The 24941-nt window shown below is 57.3% G+C and overlaps 1 protein-coding gene across 2 annotated transcripts; it reads left to right on the top strand.

The window, feature by feature from the left end:
* The first annotated feature begins 700 nt into the window (after positions 1–700).
* Pip4k2b (phosphatidylinositol-5-phosphate 4-kinase type 2 beta) lies at positions 701–24036 on the top strand. Of its 2 annotated transcripts, none has more exons than XM_021239907.2 (10): positions 701–1019; positions 11865–11962; positions 13024–13120; positions 14898–15050; positions 15422–15529; positions 16335–16373; positions 16803–16916; positions 19526–19778; positions 20161–20264; positions 20740–24036. In XM_021239907.2, the coding sequence occupies exons 1-10, from the start codon at positions 861–863 to the stop codon at positions 20818–20820; spliced, it is 1206 nt and encodes a 401-aa protein (XP_021095566.1). In that variant the 5' UTR covers positions 701–860; the 3' UTR covers positions 20821–24036. The 2 variants fall into 2 exon arrangements, with proteins under 2 accessions (XP_021095566.1, XP_004859590.1); XM_004859533.4 differs by having other exon boundaries at positions 705–1019; positions 15383–15529.
* The last annotated feature ends 905 nt before the right edge of the window (positions 24037–24941 follow it).

Raw genomic sequence — 24941 nt, 5'->3', positions numbered from 1 at the left:
CTGTCGAATATGGGGAGATCCTTCTTCGGGGAGGAATTATGTAACCGCGTGTAGGCAGGCTACTCAGGTTTCTCGCGGTGAGCAGGAGCTGATTGTCAGGACGGTGTCCCAAGGCGCCGGCCGCCTCTTCCCCTGACCCTCGCGGGCCTAGGCCGGGCAGTAGGTGGGTGGGCGCGGAGCCCATTCATAAAACCCAGGGTTCCCGGCCGGCTCCTCTCATTGGCCCGGGGGGAGAGAGGCGTGGCCCGAGGTGCTGGGCGCCCTTGGCGGGGGGGAGTGGGCGGGTCCACGCGCGGGTGGAGCGAGGGGGCGTTCCCCGTTTTTGCAGGCCGGACTTCCTTTCCTCCTCGCTGTGCCCCCTCGCTCTCCCCCGGGGTGGGGATGGTACATCCCACCCTCCTCCCCCTCCCAGAGCTGCGGCGCCGCCGCCATCTTGGCACCTCAGCTTGAGGGAAAGCGCTGAATCTGGGCTCGGGGGGCCGGGTCGGGCGCCCGCGCCGCCGCACACGCGAGCCTTCCCGGCCCTCCCTGGTCTCCCCGCGGAGGCCCGGCCCTCTGAGGCGTGGGGAAGCCGCTCCGGCTCCTGTCAGGCGCGCGTGCGAGGCGGGCGGGCCGTACCACCCGGGCGGCGGAGGTCCGGGCCGGCGGGCGGGGAGCACGGGGCGGGGCGGGGCTGGCTGGGGGGCGGGGCGCAGGCGGACGGAACCACCGTGCAGGGTGGGGGGAGGTAACGGGACGGGCGCAACCATGGCGCGGTGAGGCCGCGGGTGGGATCGGTCCGGGGAGGCCTGGGCCCGCTGGCTTGGGCGCTGTCGCCGCCGCCCCCTCTCGCCGCCGCCGCCGCCGCCGCCGCCCCGGGCATGTCGTCCAACTGCACCAGCACCACGGCGGTGGCGGTGGCGCCGCTCAGCGCCAGCAAGACCAAGACCAAGAAGAAGCATTTCGTGTGCCAGAAAGTGAAGCTATTCCGTGCCAGCGAGCCGATCCTCAGCGTGCTGATGTGGGGGGTGAACCACACGGTAACCAGCACCCCCGCGCGCCCCACGCCCCCTGCGCCCCGACCCGCGCCCTGCGCCCCCGCCCAGCTGCCTGCACGCCCGCCCACCCTTGCACGCGTCCGGCCGGGTGCACCCCGCGCCACTTGAGGCCTGGTGTCCCCCGATGCGCCGCCGCCTCCTTCCTCCTGCCCGGCTGTCTGCTCTCGCCTCGCGCAGTCTGCCGCGGAGGGAAGGCCTGGGAGCCGGATCGCTTCTGCCCCTGCTGTTCCATGTGCGTTACTCTAGTTCCTGCCAGCCAGCTGCCAGATTATTGTCCTGATGACAGCCAGGGGCACTGGCCCGCCTGGATATCCCTCTGTTTGTGGCCATTTGGCGTGGCTGTGCTAAGTTCCCATTCTCCAGGCTTCCTTCCCCCTCCCGGGGGGAATCCTCTCTGGGTTTCTTTTTGTTTTCTTCTTGAACGAGATACAGCACCCAGAGAGGCTCGGGCTCTCAGGGATGAGACTGCTGGGTGAGGAAGAGAGTGTACCTGTGGGAGGGTTCTCGGTGGGAATAATGTGACCTTCCTGTTCTTGGGACATTGACCCTCCTGGGCTGTGTGGTGCCGAGGGTGTGATCGCGGTGGTAATTGTCCTAGATTGGCCGTCCTGAGGGTCCTGAGCGCTTTGAGACTGTCCAGCAGCCTCTGCCAGGAAGTTGCAGGTAGAACTGTGTTTGAAGCTGGAGACCGTGTTTTTGTGCCATGTGTTTAGGGTCTGTTTTCTGCCTCTTGCAGCCATTCTCTCCTCGCCTGTGATATTCTATTTATGAGTCGCTCCATGGGAATGAGAAGCACCAACTTCTGCAGCTGGAAGTTTGGAATGAGGAAAATGAAGGCTTCTTGGCTCTTCTGTTTGTTTTTGAGACAGAGTCTTGCATGTAGCCCAGGCTGGCCTCAAACTCGTGGCAGTCCTCCTGCCTCAGCATCAGCCTCCTAAGTGCTGGGATGACAGGCGTGCACCACTGCACCCAGCTCGCTGGCTCTTCTGAGCACTTGAGATTGTTTGCTCATAAGACTGAAGGGTGAACTAAGGAGCCCAGGGCCAGCGGACTTCACTTCACTCCGGTAGAGGAGCTGGGGAGCTTGTGGTGTGGACTGATGAGCTGTCACCTGGCCAGGGTTCCAGATCTCACACCTAGCACAGCAGAGCACCATGTACATGAGGTTTCTGTGTGTCCCTTGGTCTTGGGGAGGTCACAGTTTTCCGTGTCACCACTGGGGTTAATGAGGGTCCCAAAGGGTAGGGAGTACCTGGTGTATGGAGTGGGCCTCTAGGAGCGCCTTCGGGTCAGCAATCCAGCAGCGCTTGTTCCTCCTGCCTCTTGCAGCCTCCAGGGTCATCTGACAGTATTTCTAGGGAAACTGGGTCATCAAAATATGAACCCTGTGTCCATTTCTCAAAGTCGGTCCTTGATTTTGTTCTACATCCTGCTGCTCGCTAGAAAGCGTCCTGTCTTGTGATCTGGTGGAAGCCGAGAGAGAGGAATGTTCTGGCCACCCAGAAGGAGCTGGGGTCCCACTTTCACCCACGGGACCAAGCGTTCGTTGTCCAGCCCCCAGGGCTGTGCTGGAGGCTGGTGGGGCAGGTCTTGGGTTTGCCACCTGTTCCTTTTCCCTCCCAGCTGTGCCCCAGGGTGCTCGGGAGCTGGGGTCTGGCCGAGAACCTGAGCCTTGTTCTGGGCGTGTGGTGCTGGGCTTTCCTGTGCAGATGTGGGACCCACTCAGGGCTCCAGCACCTGTGGGGTGGGATGGGAAGTGGCTGTGTTTCTCAGGACGTGTTTCTCAGGACCCGTGGCCCTGGCTGCTTCTGGGCACACAGCGTGCCACACCCTGGGCAGGCGAGCTTTGGAGCTAAGCTCATCCCGGGTTTACTGCTTCATTTGGACCTCAGCTGGGAGCTGCAGCAGCAGACTAGGCCCAGAAGGGTGCAGTCTCTAGGCCTCAGTGCTTTCTGGGGCCCTGCCAGCCTTTGCATGGAGCCCCGCTTCCTTCCACAGCCAGCTGTCACCCCCTTTCACCAGCTCCGGTTTTAGATACCTGTTCTCTTTTGACCCTTTAATCTCCTGTCCCTCTAAGCATCTTGGTGTATGTGACCTGTAGCTAACAGGGCAGCAGCAAGAAAGATGAGTACGTCTTTGTTTTGTTTTGTTTTGTTTTGTTTTGTTTTGTTAAGACCAAGTCTCGCTATGTAGTCCAGGGCAGTCTCGAACTCCCAGTGATCCTCCTGCCTCAGCCTCCGGAGTGCTGGGATTGTGGTGGGCACCATCACACCCAGCCTAGTGTGTCTTTATCTAGTGCAAAAACCAGTCATTCTCCACTTCTGGGTGGAAAGAGAGGCCATGGCCCCAGCATAGTCACAGGAGCCCCGCTTACGGGCAAGAACTTCGGCCCTGGACTCTGGTAGAGAGGCAGGAAAGGAGGCAGCAGAAGACTGATCTGTTGTGGAGGACACAACACTGTGTTGCAGTGGAGAAAACAGTTCAGAAGGTGTGGGATTAAGGGCAAGATGCCCTGGAAGGGACTCAGACCAGGAAGGGGGACCTCATCTGATGCTCATGGCGATTTTGGGAATGAGCCACGAGTGTGGCCTTGGCAAGGGGACTGGACAGTAACCCTTGGCGGCAGCTCTGTCCCATGGGAAAATGCCAGCCTGTCTGCCGGGGGGCTGCTCGTGGTCCGTTCTCCCAGCAGTGTGGATGGCACTTATGGGCCCACATCCTGGATCTGAGCTTGGGTCTCCTGGTCGGAGCCGCATCTGGCTGTCATTGCCATTTGCATCTGTCACAGTTACTTTTCTTGTTCCTGAGACAAAATACTCGATGTCTAAAATTAAAGGGGAAAAGGTTTATTTAGCTCACAGTTTATAGAGGTTTCAGTCTGTTACTGGCTGGCTCCGAGGCAGGGTGGCCTGGCAGAGGGGCAACAGTTCCTGGGAGCTGAAGATGTGGAAGCAACAGGGGCCAAGGGAGGGGCGTCACAGAGGGGAAACAGTTCCTGGTGCCCACACAGTAGCAAAAGCAACAAGGGACCTTTGGGGCATCCTTCTGCCCCTTTTATCTTATCCAGACTACTTAGGGCGGGCAGCACTCACAGTCCCCCCGGGCCTAGCACTGGGCTGTGAATTGGCCAGCCCTGGAAAAGCCCCACCTGAGACCGTACGCAGGAGGGTTTGGGGGTCGCCTAGACACGGCGTAACAGCATCTCTTTGACAACCAGGGACACGCAGGGCCTTCCGGGGCATGGTAGCTTTGGCAAGTGTGTTAAATATAAACGATGTTTGGTGTCCATTTTAAAATTGAGCAGTCGTCTTTTATTGAGTTTTGTGTTCTTTGTATATCCTTGATAGAAATCCATCATCAGATAGGTAATTTACATATATTTTATCCCCTTCATTGGGCTGTCTTTTCATTTTCTTTTTTTTTTTTGGTACCGGGGATCGAACTCGGGTCCTTGCGCTTGTGTAGCAGGCAGCAAAACCACTGAGCTAAATCCCCGGCCCTTCATTTTCTTTTCCGTATCTTTTGAAGCTTAAGTGTTTATTCTGGAAAAAATACAGTGTCTGTTTTTTTTTGTTGTTTGTGTTTTTGGTGTCATAGGCTTTATTTAACTCAAATTTTAAAGATTTACTCCTATATTTTCTTCTAAGGGTTTTACAGAGTTTGTTGTTATTGTTGTTTTTAATCTTGTTTTGTTTTGTTTAATCTTAAAGTGGGCATGGAGGTGTTTGGCTGGGGTCCCCATTCCTTGGGATGCGGAGGTTCGAGGACTAGGCCAACCCAGGATTTGGAGGCCACCTGGGGGAGCATAACCAACACCACCATCCTAGCTGGGGGTGCAGCTTGGAACACAAGGTCCTGCAGTTGGTCCCCGGCATAGCAAAAATAAGATGAAAAAAGTTGACCTTGATCCCTTCCCCCAAGAACTACCCCGTACAGGTGCAGCGCTGCACAGCAGGTCTCTGTATCTTATTCATCCTGCTTGATGGAAATTTTATGTCCACTGACTAACTCCCCCACTGGTGTTTCCACCCACCCCCTGGCAACAATCTTTCCACTCTTTGTTTCCATGAATTTGATTATTTTAAACACTTGGTTAAGGAGAAGGTCCAGTATTTGTTCTTCTGTGACTGGCCTACGTAATTTAGGATTAGGTCCTCAGGGTCTTGCTGGTGTAGTCCAGGCAGGCCTTAAACTCACTGTGTAACCTAGGCTGGCCTCAAACTTGCAGCGGTCCTCCTGCCTCAGCCTCCAGAGTGCTGGGATCACAGGCGTGCACCACCTAGCCGACAGTACTATTGTACACTGTGCCTTGGTTTATGAACTTAATTTGTTTTACAGTTTGAGGGAAGGTGGCTGTGTTTGTGTTTGTGTGGGGAAGATGGCTGTGGTCATGTTGGTCACCTGATGCGGTTTGCAAATAGAAGCAAAATGTTGCCAGTGCTTTTGCTTGTGAACTGAATTGTTTGCAAACAAAGTGCTTGTGAACCGAAGTATTACTGTGTATTGCAGTTTCCATTTTGAAGACTGGCTAGGATTCCACTGCATGTATTTTCCACATTTTCTTCATCTGTTTGTCAGTGGTTAAGGTTGCGTTTGCATCTTGCCTCTTGTGGCCAGTGCTGTGCACATGTTGTTTTCACTCTGACACCTAGACCTGTGGTCCCCTTTGCGTCCATCTCTGTCTGGTGTGTGGCACGGATTTGTTCTTCTGTCCACTTGGTTCCTTTCCGGCTCTCACCCCGTTCTTTCCACACTTCCTTTTTTTTTTTTTTTTTTTTCTGTACCGGGGATCGAACTCGGTCCTTGTGATTGCGCAGCAGGGGGCGAAACCACTGAGCTAAATCCCCGGCCCCAATTTTTTTTTTTTTTGGTACCAGGGATTGAACTCATGACCTTGCGCTTGCGCGGCAGGTGCTGGAACCACTGAGCTAAATCCCCGTTCCCACACTTCCTTTGCCTGGTGCAGATCCACAGCCTTCTTTGCCACCTTGTTCTCTTGCTGTAGGCTTCCTGCTCCAAACAGGCCTTAGGGCGATTTCTTCTTCTTCCACCTTCCCTCCTTGCTCAGGGGTGGGGGGCGGGTGGCAGGTGGCTCAAGCCAGAGGAGGAGAAAAACCCAGAGGTGAATAGGAGGAGACCTGAGGTTCTGGGCAGGGAGAACAGAGCCTGGGGTGAGAAACCCTCCCTTCCCAGGAACCTTGGTATTGTGGGGGCAGCAGATGAGCTTCCTCAGAGCCTGGACACTGGGAAGCCTGCAGGGCCGGCCCAGGCCATGAGGCCTGGGAGGTCACTCAAAGTGGGGGTTTGTGAGGGAGAAGTTCACCAGGTCAGTGAGTGGCGGATGTGTGCGTCCAGTGGGACTGCACAGCCCCGACTGCTCCTGACCTTGTTCAGCCCCCTCCTGTGGATGCTGACGCTCCTGGGCTAAAAGTGTGGCCAATGCGGAAACCACCTAGGTGAGGCGAGATGCGGCATCTTCCGAGCTGCTGTGCTTGGGAGAGGGAGAGCGGGGCCCTGTGCTTCAGTACGGTGACCTCTCCCTGCATTTGGGGCACAGCCTCAGGAGGGAACCCTAGCCTGCCTTCTAGCCTTCCACACCAGGGCCCCTGGCTGCAGTCACAGCAGCCTTGGGGTCGCTTTCCACTTTTCACTGTGTCCCAGGGCTTGGTGTCCCTGGTTCCCAACTCCCTCCTTTTTTCTGTCCGTCTATCCTTCCATCCAGCGCTCTTGGAACAGCTACTGGGTGGCAGCCATGTGTGAAGGACATGAAAATGTGCCAGATCATCCCCATCCCCTTCTAGGGACTCAGCCGAGGGGAACCAGACACGTCCCCCCAAGATAGCCCTGTGACCCGATGTTCAGAATGCTGAGATGCAGGGAGGACTGGTGATTTGGCCTGGGGAGGCAGGCACACCTGTCATTCAGTCCCACGGATGGAGGACGGCTGGTCCCTTTGTTCCTACCACTGTGGTCTCTCCCACTAGCGCCTATCCTAATGGCCCTGCAAACAGCCTGGAAGCTTTGTTCCCTGTTCTAGTCCTTAATTGCTTCTCACCCCAGAATTACCTTTCCACATCACCCATCTGCCTGTGGACTACTGGACTTACACCCGAGAGGCTTCCTGTTGCTGCACAGTCAGGGCCAGTCGCTGCGGAATGGACAAACCCAAGTGGAGACCTGGGCTCTGCCTCTGATTAATAATGTGCTTTGGGAAGTGGGGTGTCAACCAGAAGTGAGTGGTTGTTTGGGCTCCATTGCCAGTACTGGCATAAATAAATAAGCAAATAAATAAATAGTATGCTTCAGGGCAGTTCTTTGTTGTTTTTGTTTAACTTTGATTTTGTTTCTTCCTGAGCTTAATTTTGACTTCCTGTAAAGAAAGTATAACGCTTTCCTTGCTGTTATTGGATGAGGCACTATCAGAATAGAGGCAAGGAATGGAAAATACTACCTTAGGCAGCACAGCACAAGAGCCTGGGCTTTGGCCAGAGACAGGTGGGCCTGGGTTGCAGCCCCGCACATGCTCTGCGGCTGGCTTTTCTGAAGTGCTTGGGCACAGTCGCATTAGTGATGCCTTCTGTGACCGCTGAGCCCCAGGAACCCTGGCACTGAGCAGATCACGAGCTGCATGTGTGTGATAGGCGGTGGCAGAAAGCCCCTGCCTCAGGCGTTGGGACATCGGGGCGCCTGCTGGCTTGCTAACCTGAGCAGCGCACTGGGCTGGTCACCTGTCCCTCTCCTGCCGTACCTCCCACGCCTATGACTTCTGACCTCCGCAGCTGTGGCCCCGTGTGCCCGAGATTTCACCACCGGAGGCTTGGTCTGGCTGCCCTGGCCCGGCTTCCCCACCCTTGCGATCCTCGGAGAGCTACCATCTTCAGCCTTGCTGAAATGCCTTTCTAGCTGCTTCTAGCAGCAGCCCCAGCATTCCCACTCCGCAGCAGAATCTGTTGGGTTTTTTTGTTTTCTGGTACTGGGGATTGAACTCAGGATCTTGTGCTTTCAAGGCAGGTGGCGGAACCACTGCACTAAATCCCCGGCCCAATCTGTCGTTTCTTGTTAGGTTTTTTTGTAGTTGTTTTGAGGATAGAATCCAAGACCTTGTGAATGCTAGGTAGACACTGTACCCAGCCAGAATCACTCATTTCTCCCCCAACCCCCTTTTTTTTTTGGTATCGGGGATCAAACTCAGGACCTTGTGATTTTGAGGCAGGCGGGAGCACCACTGAGCTAAATCCCGGGCTACCGCCCCTCTTAACATTTGTCTTTGCAGTACTCATCTCCAGCCCTTTTTATTTATTTATTTTTACTTCGAGACTAACAGTCTCTGAATTGCCCAGGTGGGATTTGAACTTTTAATCCTCCTGCCTCAGCCTCCCTCAGGCTGGGCATACAGGCATGAGCCACCATGCTTGGCTAGAATCAAGCATTTCTCTCTCTCTCTCTTTTTTTTTTTTCTTAAATTTTGAGATAGGCTCTTGCTATGTAGTTCAGGCTGGCTTTGAACTCACTGTGTAGCCCAGGCTGGCCTCGAACTTGTGATCCTCCTGTCTCAGCCGCCTGAGTGCTGGGACTACAGGTGTGCACCACCACACCCAGCTGAACCAAGCATTTCTTAATCTGCTTTTCATTTCCCCTTATACATAAAGCAGTTGTAGCACTCATCTCATTATCTGTTCTCCAAACCAAATGGAGGCCTTGTCTCCACCTCCTGGGCCAGTGTCAGTGGATCATAAATTGAGGGGAAGCTGTCCAAGGCTAAGCCAGATCAGGAGAGGTGTTGGCTACCAGGTGAAGGAGTTCAGACTTTCCCCTGGGGTTTCAGAGGAGCAGGAGGTCCTGGAGCAGGAGTGTAGGGCGATCCTGCCCAGACTCTCCCAGGGCAGGTGCTCTTGGCGGGGCCAAGAGAGGCCTCTGTGGTGTGGCCATGAGTGAGTCCGCCCCGAGCCTGTGCACCTCTGCCGGTCTCACTGTCCGAGCACCGCCTTGACGTGACGTGGAATTGAGACGCTGTGGGCTTGTGTCATCTGCTTCTTTCATGTGCACAACACCCCCCAGCGCCCTCTGCACACCCCGACACAGCGAGGCATCTAGTACCCATTGCAGTAAATACTGTTCAGCTGAAATTGAATCCGGCTCTTCTGGGGATAAAAAATTTAGCATAGCTAAAAAAATAGACTAAAACTATAGCTGAGCTCTAGAGTAAGTCACTTATAGTGGACACAAAGGGTGAGTTGGTGGGGTTGAGAGAGGATTGTTCATTTTATGGATTATTCTATACTGTCTGAATTAAAAGTTTGCTGTTACTGGGTTGTGTAGTCAGTAATAAAGACAGGCTGGGCACAGTGGCGCACGCCTATGATCCCACCTACTTTGGAGACTGAGGCAGGAGGATCGAAAGTTAGAGCCCAGCCTGGGTACTGTAGGGAGACCCAGTCTCAAAATTTTAAAAAGGGCTGGAGAGCCGGAGATTTAGCTCAGTGGTTTTGCTGCCTGCTGTGCAAGCTCAAGGACCCGAGTTCAATCCCCAGTACCAAAAAAAAAAAGGGCTGGGCATGTGGCTCAGCAGTAGAATAAGGCCATGGGTTCAATCCCCGTTACTGAAGAGGAAAGAAAAGGGTATAAAGTGAAGTGAGCTAAAAGCTGACCAGTGTACAGTCCTTTAAACTGTTGCACTAAAAGTACAACAACAACATTGATGAACAGAGCCTTCCTTAGTAGCTCCCCTTAGGCGGCCTCCCGAGAGGGTATTTTTATTTTTTTCTAGTTGTCCCAGGATCAGGCTGTGGCTTTGGCACTGACTTTGGGTCCCAGACTAAGCCTGAGTGGATGTGTAGCAGGTGTGTTAACAGTTTGGTCACTGTGTGCTGCTCTCAGAGCCAGGGCTGTGTTCTTTGTAGTACAAAGGATGAGCTAGGAAAAGAGCCCCAACCCTGTTGTCTTGCTTCCCCTTTAACTCAGAGCCGGGCTCGAGATGCCAGGAGAAAGGAAGTGGGATCGCCAGCACCCATTGTTTCTGCTGGCAGCGACAGCGCAGCGGAGTGGTTTCTTCTGCAGGCACAGATTTGACAGCACAGTCCCTTGGTTCCCTGGCTGGCTCTCCTCGTGGCCGTGGGGAGGGATTGGCCAGTGGAGAAATCACAGACTGGTGTGCTGAAAGTCGAGGACGATTCACATGCAGTAAAACACACACATTTTGCTAGGCGTGGGGTGCACACTTGTGATCTAGAACTCTGGGAGGCTGAGCAGGACTGAAAGTTTGAGTCTAGTCTTAGCACCTTAGCGAGACCATCTCAAAATACAGAACGTTAAAAAGAGGGCTGGAGGGCCAGGGATTTAGCTAAGTGGTGCTGCCTCCTGCCTCCAAAGTGCAGGTCCTGGGTTCGATCCCTGGTACCAAAAAAAACAACAAAAAAATGAGGGCTAGAGATACAGCTCAGTGCAAAGGCTCTGGGGTCACTCCCTGTACCACAAAATACTGACGCGCACATGCATGGACGAGTTTCAGTTCACAGGTGGACAACAGTGTTACCCACGTAACCATCACCCCAGACAACACAGAACATTTCTGTCTACCCCTTACCCCAGCCCTCGCAGGCGGCCTGTTCTCGACTCGTGTAGAGCTGGGGCCCCGAAGGCTGCACTCTGTGTGCCCCCAATCAGCCTTTGGCAGCAGTCTGTCGCATCTCTGTCCCACTGCCCCCTCCACACGCGTGCCTTGCTCTGCCTTCCTGGTCCCTGAGTGCCCCAGGCCAGGCCTTCCCCGGCTCTGCGTGCTGTGGTCCCTTTGTTAGCGCATTAACGTGGACTTCCTCCATCCTGACATTTCTAAAATAAAAAGGGTTGGGACATAAAAGGGACAGCAAATTAAATGCCATTTCCCCCATTCGTGCTCCTGGAGGAGTCCTAATGGCTGCAGGTTGTTTCTCTCTGCCACCTGAGCCCTCATTAGATAACAGGGTTTGTAAGCAGAGTATCTGGGAGATGCCGGCTCTGCCCCTGCCCCATGCATTAAGTCGGGACCAGACTCTCCTCTGATGCCTGCATGCATTAGTGGCCTCCAGGCCGGGGCTGAGGGTCAAATGTCAGTGACTCCACAGTGCTGGAGAGGACAGCTGTGGCTAATTAGACCCTTAATTGGCTAAATGGGATGGGGAGGGCAGCATCCACCCTGGCAGCTTTGCTTCCACGGGAAGCCAGCTCCATGGAGGGAATGAGACGCAGGGAAGGTTGTGGCAGAGATGAGGCCCTGCCCCGTGTCCCCTGTCAGCGAGGACCCAGTGAGCTGGGACTGGTGTCTGCCTCTTCCAGTCGGCCTTAGTGTGCTCCTTTATTTGGGAGGCGCCAGTTACTCAGCCGCACCAGCCAGCAGGTTTTCCCAGCCTTGAGCTGATTTCTGCAGGACCCACCCTTCGCACAAAGATCTTCAAAGACTTTAATTAACAAAGGGCACCCAGGTTGGAGGACGCTGAGTCACTGATCCCTCTGGGACTGCGTTGGACAGATATTTACTGAGTGGCGGCCACGTGCGCCCACTGCGCTGAGTGCTGCAGAGCCCACAGGTCACTGGAGCCTTGCCAGGAAAGATGGTGATTCGGTAGTGGGAGCCGAGGTCCAGCCAGCAAGGGGCTTCCGGGAGGAGGGTGCTTACTGTCTGCAGTCCTGGAGGGCTTTGTGGGGGAGCTGCCCCTTAGGGGCCAAGGAGATCGGGGGACTCACTGCCAACCAGGACCAGCTAGGAAGGGAACGGGAATCCGAGAACGGCCGGCACTTCTGTGTGTAGCATGGAGTCCTGGCCAGTAACCTCCCCATCCCCTCGCTTTGCAGATCAATGAGCTGAGCAATGTCCCTGTCCCTGTCATGCTCATGCCAGATGACTTCAAAGCCTACAGCAAGATCAAGGTGGACAATCACCTCTTCAATAAGTAAGTGGCTCCGTGGGCTCAGGAGTGGGCCGGCCAGCGTGTCAGGTGGAGCTGCGACGCCCGGTGTACAGGGCTGACAGACGGCCGGGAGAGCATGTATGCTGTTCCTGTCCCCACACTGTCTTGTTGTGGCCTCCTTGATTGGCTGCCCTGCAGTGTCCCTTGGGGTCTGTCGCTTGGCTGTGACAGCCAGGTGTTCCTGGCTTGGGATGCAGCCTGGCCCTTCGCTCCCAGGCCTGCATTGGAGCAGTGGGTTGAGCTTGGCGCTCAGGTGCGCCACCGGAAGTCACTGTCCCCATCTCTGTCCCTGGGGCTTCTTGCACTGGAGGTGTCTTAGCTGTTGGTTGCCTGTTGCTGGAGACTCCTGCAGCCATTTGCCCACACTCTGGGTGGCCCGGGAGCTTTTGTCGCCCACTCTGCTCCCTGTGCACGTCCCCTTGGCCTCCCCACACTCCTGCAGTCTCCAGCCCCTCTCTACCTGCCTGGAGGGAAAGCTCACTTTCAGAACGTATCTTAGTAGTCAGCCGTGGTAGGAACACCTGTAATCCTAGCCAGGGCAGGAGGATTGCTTCGAGTTCCAGGCCAGCCTGGGCTGCATGGGAGACCCTGTTTCACAACAACAAAAACAAAATATGCCAACAAATAAAAAACCTGAGAACATAGCTTAGTGGTCTCTGCCATCCACAATAGTAGCATCTTGTTCTAAAAACCCTCTGTCTCTGTAGCTGCCATGTGTTAAGTGGCCTTCTAAGGAAGGTGAGACAGCTCTGGACCAGGGCAGGAGGGCAGGCAGGGATCCAGGGCTGGGCATGGTGGCTCACACCAGTAATCCCTGCTACTCCCAGCTACCCTGGACGCTGAAGCAGAAGGATCCCAAACTCAGGGCTGCCTTGGGCCATTTCCCTGAGGATGTTACTCAGTGGTACAGAACTGGCCTAGCATGCACAGGCCCAGGGGTCATCCTCAGCACAGCAAAAAAGAAAGTCCAGAAAAGAGCAGATGGCTCACAGGGGAGCCGAGCCAAGGGGCAGGCACCCAGCCTAGGCTCTGCTCCTCCCCAGGGAGAACCTCCCCAGCCGCTTCAAGTTCAAGGAGTACTGCCCCATGGTGTTCCGCAACCTCCGAGAGCGCTTTGGCATCGATGACCAGGACTACCAGGTATGGGCGTCACTGTCTGGCAGGGCTAGAGGGGCGCGCGGGGGGCTCAGGAAGCCACAGGACAGGTAGAGGAGAAGGTGTCGCTGTCCTTGCACTGCACCTCCCTGCCCTAGCACGTCAGCCCCAGGCCTGGTCCCTGTCCCAGGGCGGCACCTTGGGAGGAGGGATGGCCAGGCCACTGCTATATCCAGTCGCGCCCCCAGTCTAGGCCGAAGAACTCTCCTTCATAGTTTGACTTAATTGAGAACGTGGGTGCCAGCGAGATGAGCCCCCTTAAAGCAAATGAGACAGAGTAGTGGAGGAAGACTTCAGGGCAGTGTAGCTCTTCACCAGGTATGAGTGTCGCTCCTGAACCTGTCCCCACCCCGCTGATGGGAGTGCAGGCATGGCAGGGCAGTGCCCCTGCAGGGGTGGCCTTGGCATTGAAACCACCGGAGCATCGGGAGGCAAGAATCCCCTTACCAGGCCGGGCAAGGGTGGCGGAGCTGAGCCAGCAAGAGCACAGCTGACTTGGGCCCGCAGAGGGGGCTGCATGGGACGTAGGGACCCTGACGGGGGTGGGGTCGGGCGCCAGGGCCTCTGCTGTGGCACTGGCAGGGGAGGTCCCTGCAGCCCCTCTGAGGGCCACTCCCCAGCTGAGCGGCCTGGCCCGGAGCTGTTGTCCCAAGCCGACATGGTGGGGCGCCTGCCTGGCCCCTTGCTGCCACAGCCTCAGTTTCTGCATCTTGGGACCTGACTGCGCCCAAGCCGGAAATGAGGCATGGAGGCTGCTGCTCCGGGAGGAGGTGGGAGGTGACTCAGAGTTCTGAAAATGGTGCTGGAGCCTGGGGGGCGCAAGGAGGGACAGGCAGGGAGAGGGGGACCTCGGCAGCCACTCGGCCTCTCCTCACCAAGGACACCCTTTTTGAAGGTGCTCCTCTAATCTTGTTCCTTTGCCAAGGGACACCCGGCGCCCCTCAGTCCTTCAGACTTAGCTGCCCCGTGAAGGTTGCGCTGTCCTTCACAGAGTTGGAGGAGGTGTTAGGTGACGGTAAAGGGAACGCTAGGCTGCGTGCAGTGCTGCGTGCCTGTGATCCCAGCACGCAGGAAGCTGAGGCAGGAGGATCTCAAGTTCAAGGCCAGTAGACCAGCCTAGGCAACAGTGAGACCCCATATTAAATCAGTGAGAGATGAGGAAAAGGCTGGACATTTCTGTGAGCCGATCCTTGTGATGTGGTGTAGTCGGGTTTGGGGCCCGCTGGGGTCTCCCAGAGGTCTGCTCGGTGATACCTGCCCTGGTCCACTTGCCCCTTCGCTGCCTGCTTGAGGAGAGGCAGGGACAGCAGGGTGCAGGGCATGGTGGGTGGAGATGAGGGGCCACCTCCTGCTTTGGGAGGCTTTTCCAGCGCCCGGCAGGACGGACCGGACCGTGGGATGCTGTCCGCTTGCCCTTTCTGGGGCGTGGTCTGTGTCACTCAGGCGATGGGGCGTTCACTCCGCCCCCTTGTGGCGCAGATGGCGACTCAGAGGGCAGACGAGTGGCCGCTCCCAGGGTCAGGATGCCCCCAGGCTGTGAGGCCAGGGCTGGAGCCCAGCTGCCCACAGCTCAGGCTGCCATGGTTTGTGGGTGCTCTCTGGGGTAGGAACAGAGGCAGGGTCAGGACCCCACTTGGTGCTGTCTGGGATTGGGGCGGGGCTTAGGAGCAACAGGGAAGGGGAGCGTTGGGCTCCCTGGAGTCGGAGTCCTGGCTGGCGGTGGCTTTGGTGCAGCCCGCGCTGCTTTCCTTTGGTCCCTCAGAACTCGGTGACACGCAGCGCCCCCATCAACAGTGACAGTCAGGGCCGGTGTGGCACGCGTTTCCTCACCACCTACGACCGGCGCTTCGTCATCAAGACCGTCTCCAGTGAGGACGTGGCCGAGATGCACAACATCCTGAAGAAGTACCACCAGGTATGGCGGGCTCCCAGGGTGACGGGGGGGACGCGGTGGGGTCCCAGCTGCCATGCCTCCCCCCCATCTGCTTCCACTGGAGCAGAGGAGATAGCGGGGCCACCTGAGCAGTGGTGACAGGAGCTTCTGGCCCTGGGTCCCACAGAGGCCTGGGGCGTGGCTTCCTCCTGAGTAGGTGGGAGGGGACTGCGTGTGCCGTGTGGATCCCAGGGACTGCACGCGTGGGCCCAGGACCCGGCTGCTCCACAGACCCGCTGGGGCACCCACTGGCGCGAACGGCCCTGGCCCGGTGCTTGGAGGTCCGCAGCCCTCCCCTCCGCCCTCCCTTCCAGTTCATTGTGGAGTGTCACGGCAGCACCCTCTTGCCGCAGTTCCTGGGCATGTACCGCCTGACCGTGGACGGCGTGGAGACCTACATGGTGGTCACCAGGAACGTGTTCAGCCACCGGCTCACTGTCCACCGCAAGTACGACCTCAAGGTAAAGCTCCGCTTCCCAGCTCCACGGTGGCTCTGGGGTCCACACGCCGAGGTCGTGGGGACCGAAGGTCGTTTGAAGTCCAGGTGGTGGTGAGGAGAGGTTATTGCAGCCCTGAGTGTCCCTTACCTAGGTGACAGGCCATGCTCTTCGACTGGCTGTGGGTTGGGCAGTGGGGCGGGGACGGGCCCTGCGGACACACGCACCCTGGCTTCTGGCCGGGTCTGTGGAGTGACAGCACAGACGGGACGCACTGGGCCAGGGTACCTCACACTGCTGCTGTCCCCTCCCTCCACTCAGAGGCATGGTTTGCTTTGTGTCCTTGCAGCACCTGTGCCCTCCTGGCTCTGCCCCATTGGGCCCCTCCCTGCCTTCTGAGGGCTGGTCAGTCCTGCTTCCGAGTGTTAGTGTCTCTGCCTGCACCACGTAGCACCATTGTCATTGTTGGGAGTGAGTGATGGTAGTGTAGCCGCTGCTTCCTGGCACATCCCTGTCCAAGCTGGGCGTGCTGGGCCATACCTGCAGTCCCAGCACTCGGGAGGCTGAGGCAGGAGGACTGCCAGGGGTTCAAAGCCAGCCTGGGCGTCTCAAAAAGCAAAAAAAGGGACAGTTCCTGGTCAATGGCAGAGACCACAGGTCTCCATCTGGCACTTTCTGTTCGCCAAGCACTGGCCGTGTCCCTTGGGCAGTCAGTGCTGTGAGTGGCCGTGGCAGGGTGGTGGACAGGTCGCTGCCCCGCTCCTCCACACTACCGGCCCCCACTCTGCTCACCTACAACGACATCTCCTGATGGCTCTTGTCCTTGCAGGGCTCTACTGTCGCCAGAGAAGCAAGTGACAAGGAGAAGGTATGCTGGCATGGAGCATGGGGAAGGTCGCTCGGGTCAGAAACATCTGTGGCTTCCTGTCCCTCCCCCTGGGGAACCCCTGGCCCGGCTCCCAGACACGCAGCCTGTCACCATTGGCCCAGGCCTGGGTCTCCGCCCTTACCCTGCCCTTGCTGGCTTCTTCCTACCCTGCCGGGCCAGACAGGTCCCACGTCCCAGTCCAGCGCCATAGGCTGGCGGCTACCTGAGCCCTGGTTGTGGGAGCTTGGCGGGAAAGGGCCCTTGCCCAGTCCTGTGTCCCACACAGGCCACAGATTTGCTGTCCCTGCGCGCCCAGCACCTGGGCGCATGGTTCCCTCCAGGGCTGCCCCTCCTCTCGCTCCCCTTGGCCGCAGCCCGCAGCGGGCCAGGGGCTCAGCTTGCTGCCTAATGCTGCTGACTTTGTCCCAGGCCAAGGACTTGCCCACATTCAAAGACAACGACTTCCTCAACGAGGGGCAAAAGCTGCACGTGGGAGAGGAGAGTAAAAAGAACTTCCTGGAAAAGCTGAAGCGGGACGTGGAGGTACTCGCTGACCCCGACCGCACCCTGCCCCAGCACCCAGAGCGGTGCCTCCGAGACCTCCTTCCAGAGCACAGAGGCAAGCGGGCCGTGGCAGGAGCAGCACATGTCCTTGCCAGGGCAACGCCCGTGAACAGTGTGCAGCGCTTCCCCCACTCCGTCCGTGTCCCTCCCTTCTGACACCTCCCAGCTCCCCTCTGGTGGCATCGCCATCACTGGCAGGGTGTCAGGACACCAGCTGCTAGGCTCCCCTACGGGCTGGCTCTGGCCCTGGCGGAGTCCCCACTTCCCAGCAGCCTCAGGGCAGTGGAGCTCCCTACGGAGAGGGTCCTGCGGGAGGACGGCGCTGGATTCTGAGCGTGCCGTCTACCTGGCCCACAGCTCTGGCCTGTCTGGAGCTGGGGCTTGAACCCAGGGCCTTGTGTGTGGTAGGCAACTGTGCTACCACTGAGCTACATCCCATCCCCAACCTTCTCTCTTTTTTTTTTTTTTTGGTACCGGGGATCGAACTTGGGACCTTGCGCTTGCGAGGCAGGCAGTGAAACCACTGAGCTAAATCCCCACTCCAACAGGGTATTCTTTTTTTTTTTTTTTTGTACCGGGGGTCAAACTCGGGTCCTTCCGCTTTCGCAGTAGGTGACGAAACCACTGAGCTAAATCCCGGCCCCAACCTTCTCTTTTAATAAATCGGGAGCCTGCTCATTAAAAACCAAACCCTACAAACTTTTTTAAATTACGTTTTTTTGTAGTACTGAAGATTGAACCGAGGACCTTTGCTCTGAGCTACATCTCAGACCTTTATATATATATAATATAAATATTTAAATTTAAATTAAAAATCAATTTTAAATTATTGACTTTAAGTATTTAAATTTAAATAAAAATTTAAAATCACATAGTGATAGCATTCATCATATGGAATTTGTACTTGTACATAACGTTTTATACTTCTAGATTTTATACCTGATCTCAGTCAGAAGGCCGAGAGGTGATGTATACTTTCAGATTCTGAGACCAGGTCTTGCTGAGTTGCACAGACTGACCTCGAGCTTGGGACCTGCCTGCCTCAGCTTCTCAGACAGCTAGGGTTACAGGCAAGCGCCACTCCCCTGGCACTATTTTTTTACTATAAATATAGATAGGCCCCAACTTGTGATGGTTTGGCTTAGTTTTCAACTTCACAGTGGTACAAAGTGAAACACATTTAAATTGTGATCTTTGCTTGGGCCAGTGCCTCCGGGCATCCACTTGGCCGTGCGGTCCTGGTGCCCACGGCCAGTGCTCTGTGTGCATTGTCCAGTAGTGGAGAGATTTCGTGACCCTTCACCGCTTTCTGATGAGAGGGCTCTGGCCAGGTGGCTCTGTCCGCCTGTGGGCTGCTCACGTGTTCCGGCCCCGTGCGGGGCTGTGTTCACTTGTGTATGGAGTGCAGTGATGTCTTTGCTCCTGTGATGGGTCTACTGGATGTTACCCCGTTGAAAGTCAAGAACTATCTGTGCAATAATACCTGTCACTTTAAGGGCACAGTTTGGTGGCATTGATATGTTCACCCTGTTACACAACCATGACCCACCTCCATCTCGGAACTTTTCCATCTCCTTGTCCGAAACGGTCTCCGAGGAAAAGCTCCCCGCCCCAGCCTCTGGCTGGCGCTCCCTACGCTGTCCCCGAGTGGACTCCTGCACTGGCCCTCCTTTTGTGGTGGCCTCATTGCTCTTGGCAGGTGACTTCAAGGTTCACCTGTGGACCATGTATTCAAATTCTGTTTCCTTCTGTACTGGAGATTGAACCCTGGACACTACCACTCAGCCACACACACACACACACACACACACACACAAAACCCTCTTAAACTTGAATTTGAACCAGGGTTTGTTTAGGTTTTCTGGGCTGGGCTCGAACTTGGACCCCTCTGCCTCTGCTTCTCATGCAGCAGGGGTTTGAGGCATGTGCCCGTGCCTAGCCGCATGTTTGTCCAAAACTCCTTTGGCCAGGAAGCCTTTGTGATCTCCCCTGCATTCCTTCATCTCGGATGTTCAGTTTGTCTCTCTCCTCCCTTTCCTGCCTCTCTCTGCTCTGGCTGTCTGGTGAGTTCCAGGCAGTTCACTCCATTCTTCTGTTTCCCTTGCGTGCTGCTCTGTAGTTGTCCCCAGCAGCTGACAGGGGCGGGTGTCCTGGACCCCATCAAGGAGCTTGCAGTGTTCGGGAAGCGCAGAGCCCTTAGGTGCTGTCACGGGCTCCTCGGTCCCCAGCACAGTGCTGCCCAGTTTCCTGGTGCTGCAGGTCTGTCTGTGGCTAGGCAGAAGCCTGGCACGGGGCTACTGGTGGCTGGACTCGTTCCCGGCAATGCCGCGTGCGCCACTCGCTGCTTCCCGACAGCCCTAGACTCGCAGTCTCAAGCCCTCTGCGCCTCTTCTGCAGTACAGGGCACCGTCCCCTTTGCTGGGTCCCGCCCGGGCCTCAGCTTCCTCGCTCTGCCCTGCAGCCTCTGCCCGGCGGGGCTCTGCCCCCCCCACCCCGCCTCGCCCCGCCCACCCGCAGCGCCCTCCCCCGCCCTGCTGCAGGGGCTGCCCCTAACCCTCTCCCACCCGCCCCGCCCCACCCCGCCCCAGTTCCTGGCGCAGCTGAAGATTATGGACTACAGCCTGCTGGTGGGCATCCACGACGTGGAGCGCGCCGAGCAGGAGGAGGTGGAGGTGGAGGAGCGGGCGGAGGACGAGGAGTGCGAGGACGGTGCTGGCGGCCTGCTCTGCTCCTACGGGACGCCGCCCGACAGCCCCGGCAACCTGCTCGGCTGCCCCCGCTTCTTCGGGCCTGGGGAGTTTGACCCCTCGGTTGACGTCTACGCCATGAAGAGCCACGAAAGTAAGTAGCCGCCTGCGCGGGCCCGGCTGCCCGCTCCCCAGCCGCTGCCTCGGCCCTCGGGTCCACCCCAGTGCCCACTGAGGCGGGCTCTGCCCTGGGCGCAGCACAGCCGTGAAGATTAGATACGGTGGGGTGCACTCCTGTCAGCCGAGCTCTCTGGGAGGCTGAGGCAGGAGAGCGGGGGGCGGAGCTGGGGTGAAGGCCCCGGGTTCTGTACGAAGTACCCCGGGAGAGGAAGAGCAGAGCTCGGGTGTGACGTGCTGGTCCCTCATGGCGCCAGTGTGACAGGGCTGACGTGAGCCCGATGTGGAGGGGCTCGGGGGCACGCAGCTCTGCTCTTCTCCCTGCCGCCGTCCTCCCGCCCGCCTCCCTCGTCCGCCAGGTGCCCCCAAGAAGGAGGTTTATTTCATGGCCATCATTGACATCCTCACGCCGTACGATGCCAAGAAGAAAGCCGCACATGCTGCCAAAACGGTGAAGCACGGGGTGAGCTCTCTGTCCCCGCGGGGCCTGGCTCCCACGCCACGCCAGGGCCGGCGGCTTTCACAGCTGCTCTGGGCTGCCTGCCCCTCCTCCCCAGCTGGCGGGACACAACCTGTTTTCTCCTGGTTCTTGGCCCACCAGGCCCTGCCTCCGGCTCCCGTCCCATGGGGCTGCTGGGCAAATTGTGCCTCTTGCTGAGCTGCCAGGAATAGCTGTTTCCGTCCCCACGGGCGTGAAGCCACTGTCCTCCGAGCGGTGTCCTCCCCAGAGACCCGAGCCCTCGCCGCCTCCCACCCTCCACCTCCACCTCAGTGCCTGGGCCTGAGTCAGGGGAGTGGGGCCAGGAAGTTCTGACTCCCTCCAGCCCCTTCCTGGTGGCGCTGGCACCAAGTAAGAGGCCCCCAAGAGCTAGGCTCCTCCCAGTGGAGCCTCCCACCCCAGGAGGCGGAGCTGACCCTTCCCCGACTCTGTCTTGCAGGCGGGGGCCGAGATCTCGACTGTGAACCCCGAGCAGTATTCCAAACGCTTCAACGAGTTCATGTCCAACATCCTGACGTAGTTACCTGAGACTTTGGCCGGAGGGAGCCCGAGCGAGCATGGAGTTGGGGCTGGGAGAGGGCGAGGGCCAGGTGTCTGGGGCGCAGGGAGGGTGGGGCAGAGGGGTAACACTGCAGCCTGTGACACTGCTCTAGCCAGGGAGGAGGGGCAGCGTGTGCTCAACGTGCACGAGTGGCCCTTACCTTCTGCTAACCCTCAATTTGCCCATTTTCGTACCTTGTCACCTTTAAAGACACCTTGGGCTAGAGTGACTTGGGGGTTTATCTGGGTTTTGATTCTGAAGTGTGGCTGCTCCAGGTTGCTCCTAATCATGATCTGTGTCATCACCCGGGCCAGCCCCCAGCCCATCCGCCCGCCCTCTCCCCTTCTGTCAGTCACCCAGCAGCCCAGCACAAGGCCCCTCAGCCACCTTGGCCCTGCTGCCATCCATTGTACCCAGACTAGCTCTGATGTTACGGAGTACCGTGGGTCATTTTACCGCCCCGCTCTGCATTCAGGTGAAATGCTCAGTCTTTACTCCTCCACCTTCCTCCAGGGCTGTCCTCCCCAGGGGCAGGCACTTCCGGGGGGTGGGCGTCTCAGCACCATGAACATCATTCACACTCAGGGTCGCTGGGCCCTGGAGCTGGGACGTCCTCGCCATGGAGCCTATCTGCCACCGGCTCTAAGGACTGGAAAGCACCTTCGGCTGGAGGGACCCTGGTGTCTAAATGCTGCCCCTGTGGCAAACCCCAGAAACTGACCGCATCAAGTGAGGTTTTGTGTGTACCTCCTTCCCTTCCTCATGACCTTGGTGCCCTGCCCGGTGGCCGGAGCTCCAAGCGCTGGGTGCTCTTTGCAGACACCTCGTCAGGCCCCAGGCTTCCGAGTCCGAGGTTTCTCACCTGGACAGTTACAGCAACAAGTCCTCGCCTTGGGTGTGGCGGCCAAGCCTGGGGTCGCTTCTGAGTCACTCGAGGTCTGACTTGGGGTCTGACCCCACCCAGCCCCTCGCCCCAGACTGTGGCTTCCTGGGAGGGAAGAGTGGGATCGCGAGTCCCTTCAGGGTTCCCATCCTCGGAGCCCCGGCCCTCAGAACAGAGCCTGTTGTCCTGCTGCAGTTGGAGTAGCCAGTCTGCTCAGAGAAGTGACATTGCCCCAGCCCCACACTGGAACCGGGGCCTCGCGAGAGGGGGTGACACTGATGGGTGACCCAGAGGGGTACAGTCAGCACTGGAAGGGACAGGCCCCAACTGGCCCGCTCTGCCTGCTGCAGCAGCTGTGTCCTGCCCACCTGGCCCATAGGTGGCCAGGACCTTGCTGGACTGCAGGACTAGGGGGACCCCGTCCGCCCTCCCCAGAATGGGCAAAGGCCAGACCACTGCCCTGGCTCCAGGGAGGACAGAGGTGGCTCTGAGTGACGACTGCAGAAGCACTTGGAACCACTCGGCCCATGGAGAAGAGAATCACATAGGAAGAATGTTTGGACTCGGTTTCCCCACCTCATAACCAAGAGTGAAATTGGGAGCCAGGGATTTAGCTCAGTGGTTCTGCCGACTGCCTGGCAAGTGCAAGGTCCCGAGTTCAATCCCTGGCACCAAAAAAAAGAGTGAAATTGATCTGCTCCCCACCAGGCCCTGCTGCCTCCGGCCCCAGTCACATGACCATACTGTGTCCCGGGTGTCAGGTGCCTGCCGCTACGTGACTGCCAGGTATCTAACTTGTTTAACATGGAGTTTTTGTGGATTTTTTTTTTTGTATATTGTTTACATTTTGAGAGGTAGCATTCTGTTTCAAATGCTCTTTTTGTTTTTCTGACAGTATTGTTGATCAGGTTGAGACATTTGAGCTGTGGTTTGGTGGATTTTAGATTTTTTTTTAAAAGGTCATTCTTCGTGCTATCTTCAAAACCTTGGGTCTGGCCCGCTAATTCCTTTTGGCATCCAGATGTTTAAAAACTATTTATCTTGATTTACACAAGTTTTCTCTCTCTGTTTTGATGATAAACATGTTCTGTTTGGCTTGTGGTCTGAAAGAGAACTAATCCCTACCTTTCTGGCTCCCTCCTCTCTCCAAGTCCTACAACCCCTTCCTGGTCATCCCAGAATGCTTCAGGCTCTCCAGAACAGGGGTGCCGGGCCAGGGCACGGCCGAGGACTGAGGCCAAGGCGGGCATGAGCGGGTTCCGCTCCGTACCCTCACTTTGCCACTGACAGGGCATCCGGTCACAGCTTTTCCGGTCTGCAGACCCCTGGCGGATAGCCCGGCCTGTGTTCCACTAATAAACCACTGGTCTCTGCGTCCCCACACAGGCTCCTTCCTGTGCCCTGGGGTGGGGCCCGGGCAGCCAGGCGGCCAGCAGTTCCGGGGGCAGCGCTGTCCTCGTCTAGCTCAGGGTTACTGGTCTGTGGCCGGCACCATGAGTGGCACTCCAGTTCCCACCACAGGCAGCTCCTCCTCCTCACCCTTTCCTCCACCGCTCCCTGTGCTCCAGGCCCACACAGGCCTTGGGCTCAGCCGGCCAGGCCTGCCCGAGGGAGGTGACCAAAGACCCAGGCCTTTCTCAGTAGCCAGTCCCACCCCAGTTGTCTTCTTAGTGATTCAGAAGAGATGGATGTCGGCACCCCCTGCATTTGAGCTGCTCAAGTGTGGGGGCCAGAGGGACCCTCAGAGCTCTGGCCCCTGACTTGGGGCTCCCCTAAGTCTTGAGACTTCTCCTCTTCATGGCAGCAGTGAGGGAGGGGGTCCTCAAAGAGAAACATCTGGACAGCACCCCCAGTCTGCCAGTGTCTGCACGAGAGTGATGTGGCCCAGCCGTCCTCTAGATGTGCCACACAGCAAGGGTGTCCTCACGGGGAATGGAGACTCAGCCACTCAGCCAGCTCCACAGGGTGCGCTGAGACGCCGGAGGGAGGCTGGGGAGGAAGCTTCTAGACGTGGCCTTGCCCTGCCGCAGCCTTTGGGGAGCCCATGCTGCTCAGCACCCCAAGCACGGGGTCTGATCATCATGAACAAAGTTCCTGGTCATGCTCTGGGGGGCAGGAGAAGCCACCACCCAGCACGTGTGACCTCTCAGTTTCCCACTGCAAGTTCCATTTTTTAAATAGGAATTTTCAGCCCCCTGTGCTTGTCTAATGTCTGCTCTGAACAGTTCGAGACCCTGTTCCTGTTTTAAACTGCATGCATGTTAAGATGCCTCTCCAACCTGAGGGAAAATAAACCGTAAAAGCTTTGTGTACACCGCTGTGTGATCCTTTGGCAGTGCGCCCCTCCCCTTTCCCCAAAGGTTTTAGTCAGTGTTGCAGGCAGCTGGGCAGTCAGTGGATGGCCTTGTGTGTGGAGGAGGAAGGGGCGGGGTGCCGACTCCCATGTTCAGATGCAGGGAGAGGGGTAAGAGCGCAGCGCCTGGCTGCCCACTGTCCCCACCCCCAGCACAGGACTCAGCCAGGAACCAACACCTGGGCTGGGCGGTGATGCAGCACCTCTGTACCTCCCATTCATCAGACGATTCCACCTGAAAATCTGCTGCTCAAGGTGCCCTCCTGGTCCAGCAGCATCATAGCACCCTAGGTCTTACCCAGATCTTCTGTCACATGCCTGAAACCCCAGCACTCAGGAGGCTGAGGCAGGAGGATGGCAAATGCAAGCCCAGTCTGAGCAACTTAGCAAGACCCTGTCTCAGAATAAAAAGGGCTGGGAAAGTAGTTCAGTACCACACACAGAAACAGATGGACATGGTAGTACACACGCAGTCTAGCACTCTAGAGGCTGAGGCAGGAGGATCACAGGAGCCCAGAAGCCCAGCTTGGGAGGTGGCTCCAATGACACAGTACTTGTCCTGCGTGCAGGAGGCCCTGGGTCCAATCCTCAGTACTGCAAAAAAAAATAAAGCGTGTGCTGGAATACGGGAGAGGCTCATATTTGGGAGCACTGTACCAGCAGCCCATTTGTTTGCTGGGGTGTCTACTGAGGTTGCAAGCTGGGCTCCCCAGGGGAACTTTTAAAAGGAAGGGAAAGCCCCCAGAAGGTCACGAAGGCGGCATCTCAAGATAGGACTGTGGCACCAGAGTGCTGTTGGCTGCAGGCAACCGCAGTACGCTGAGAGGTGTGCATGGGCACTGGGCCACATTTCTGCCTGAAACA

This window comes from Heterocephalus glaber, unplaced genomic scaffold (genome assembly GCF_053883595.1).
Source record: "Heterocephalus glaber isolate CG9 unplaced genomic scaffold, H.glaber_assembly_v1.0 deba00001773, whole genome shotgun sequence".
Taxonomy (NCBI): domain Eukaryota; kingdom Metazoa; phylum Chordata; class Mammalia; order Rodentia; family Bathyergidae; genus Heterocephalus; species Heterocephalus glaber.
Note: the sequence above shows the minus strand (reverse complement) of the source record. Positions and strands in the feature narration are given on the sequence as shown.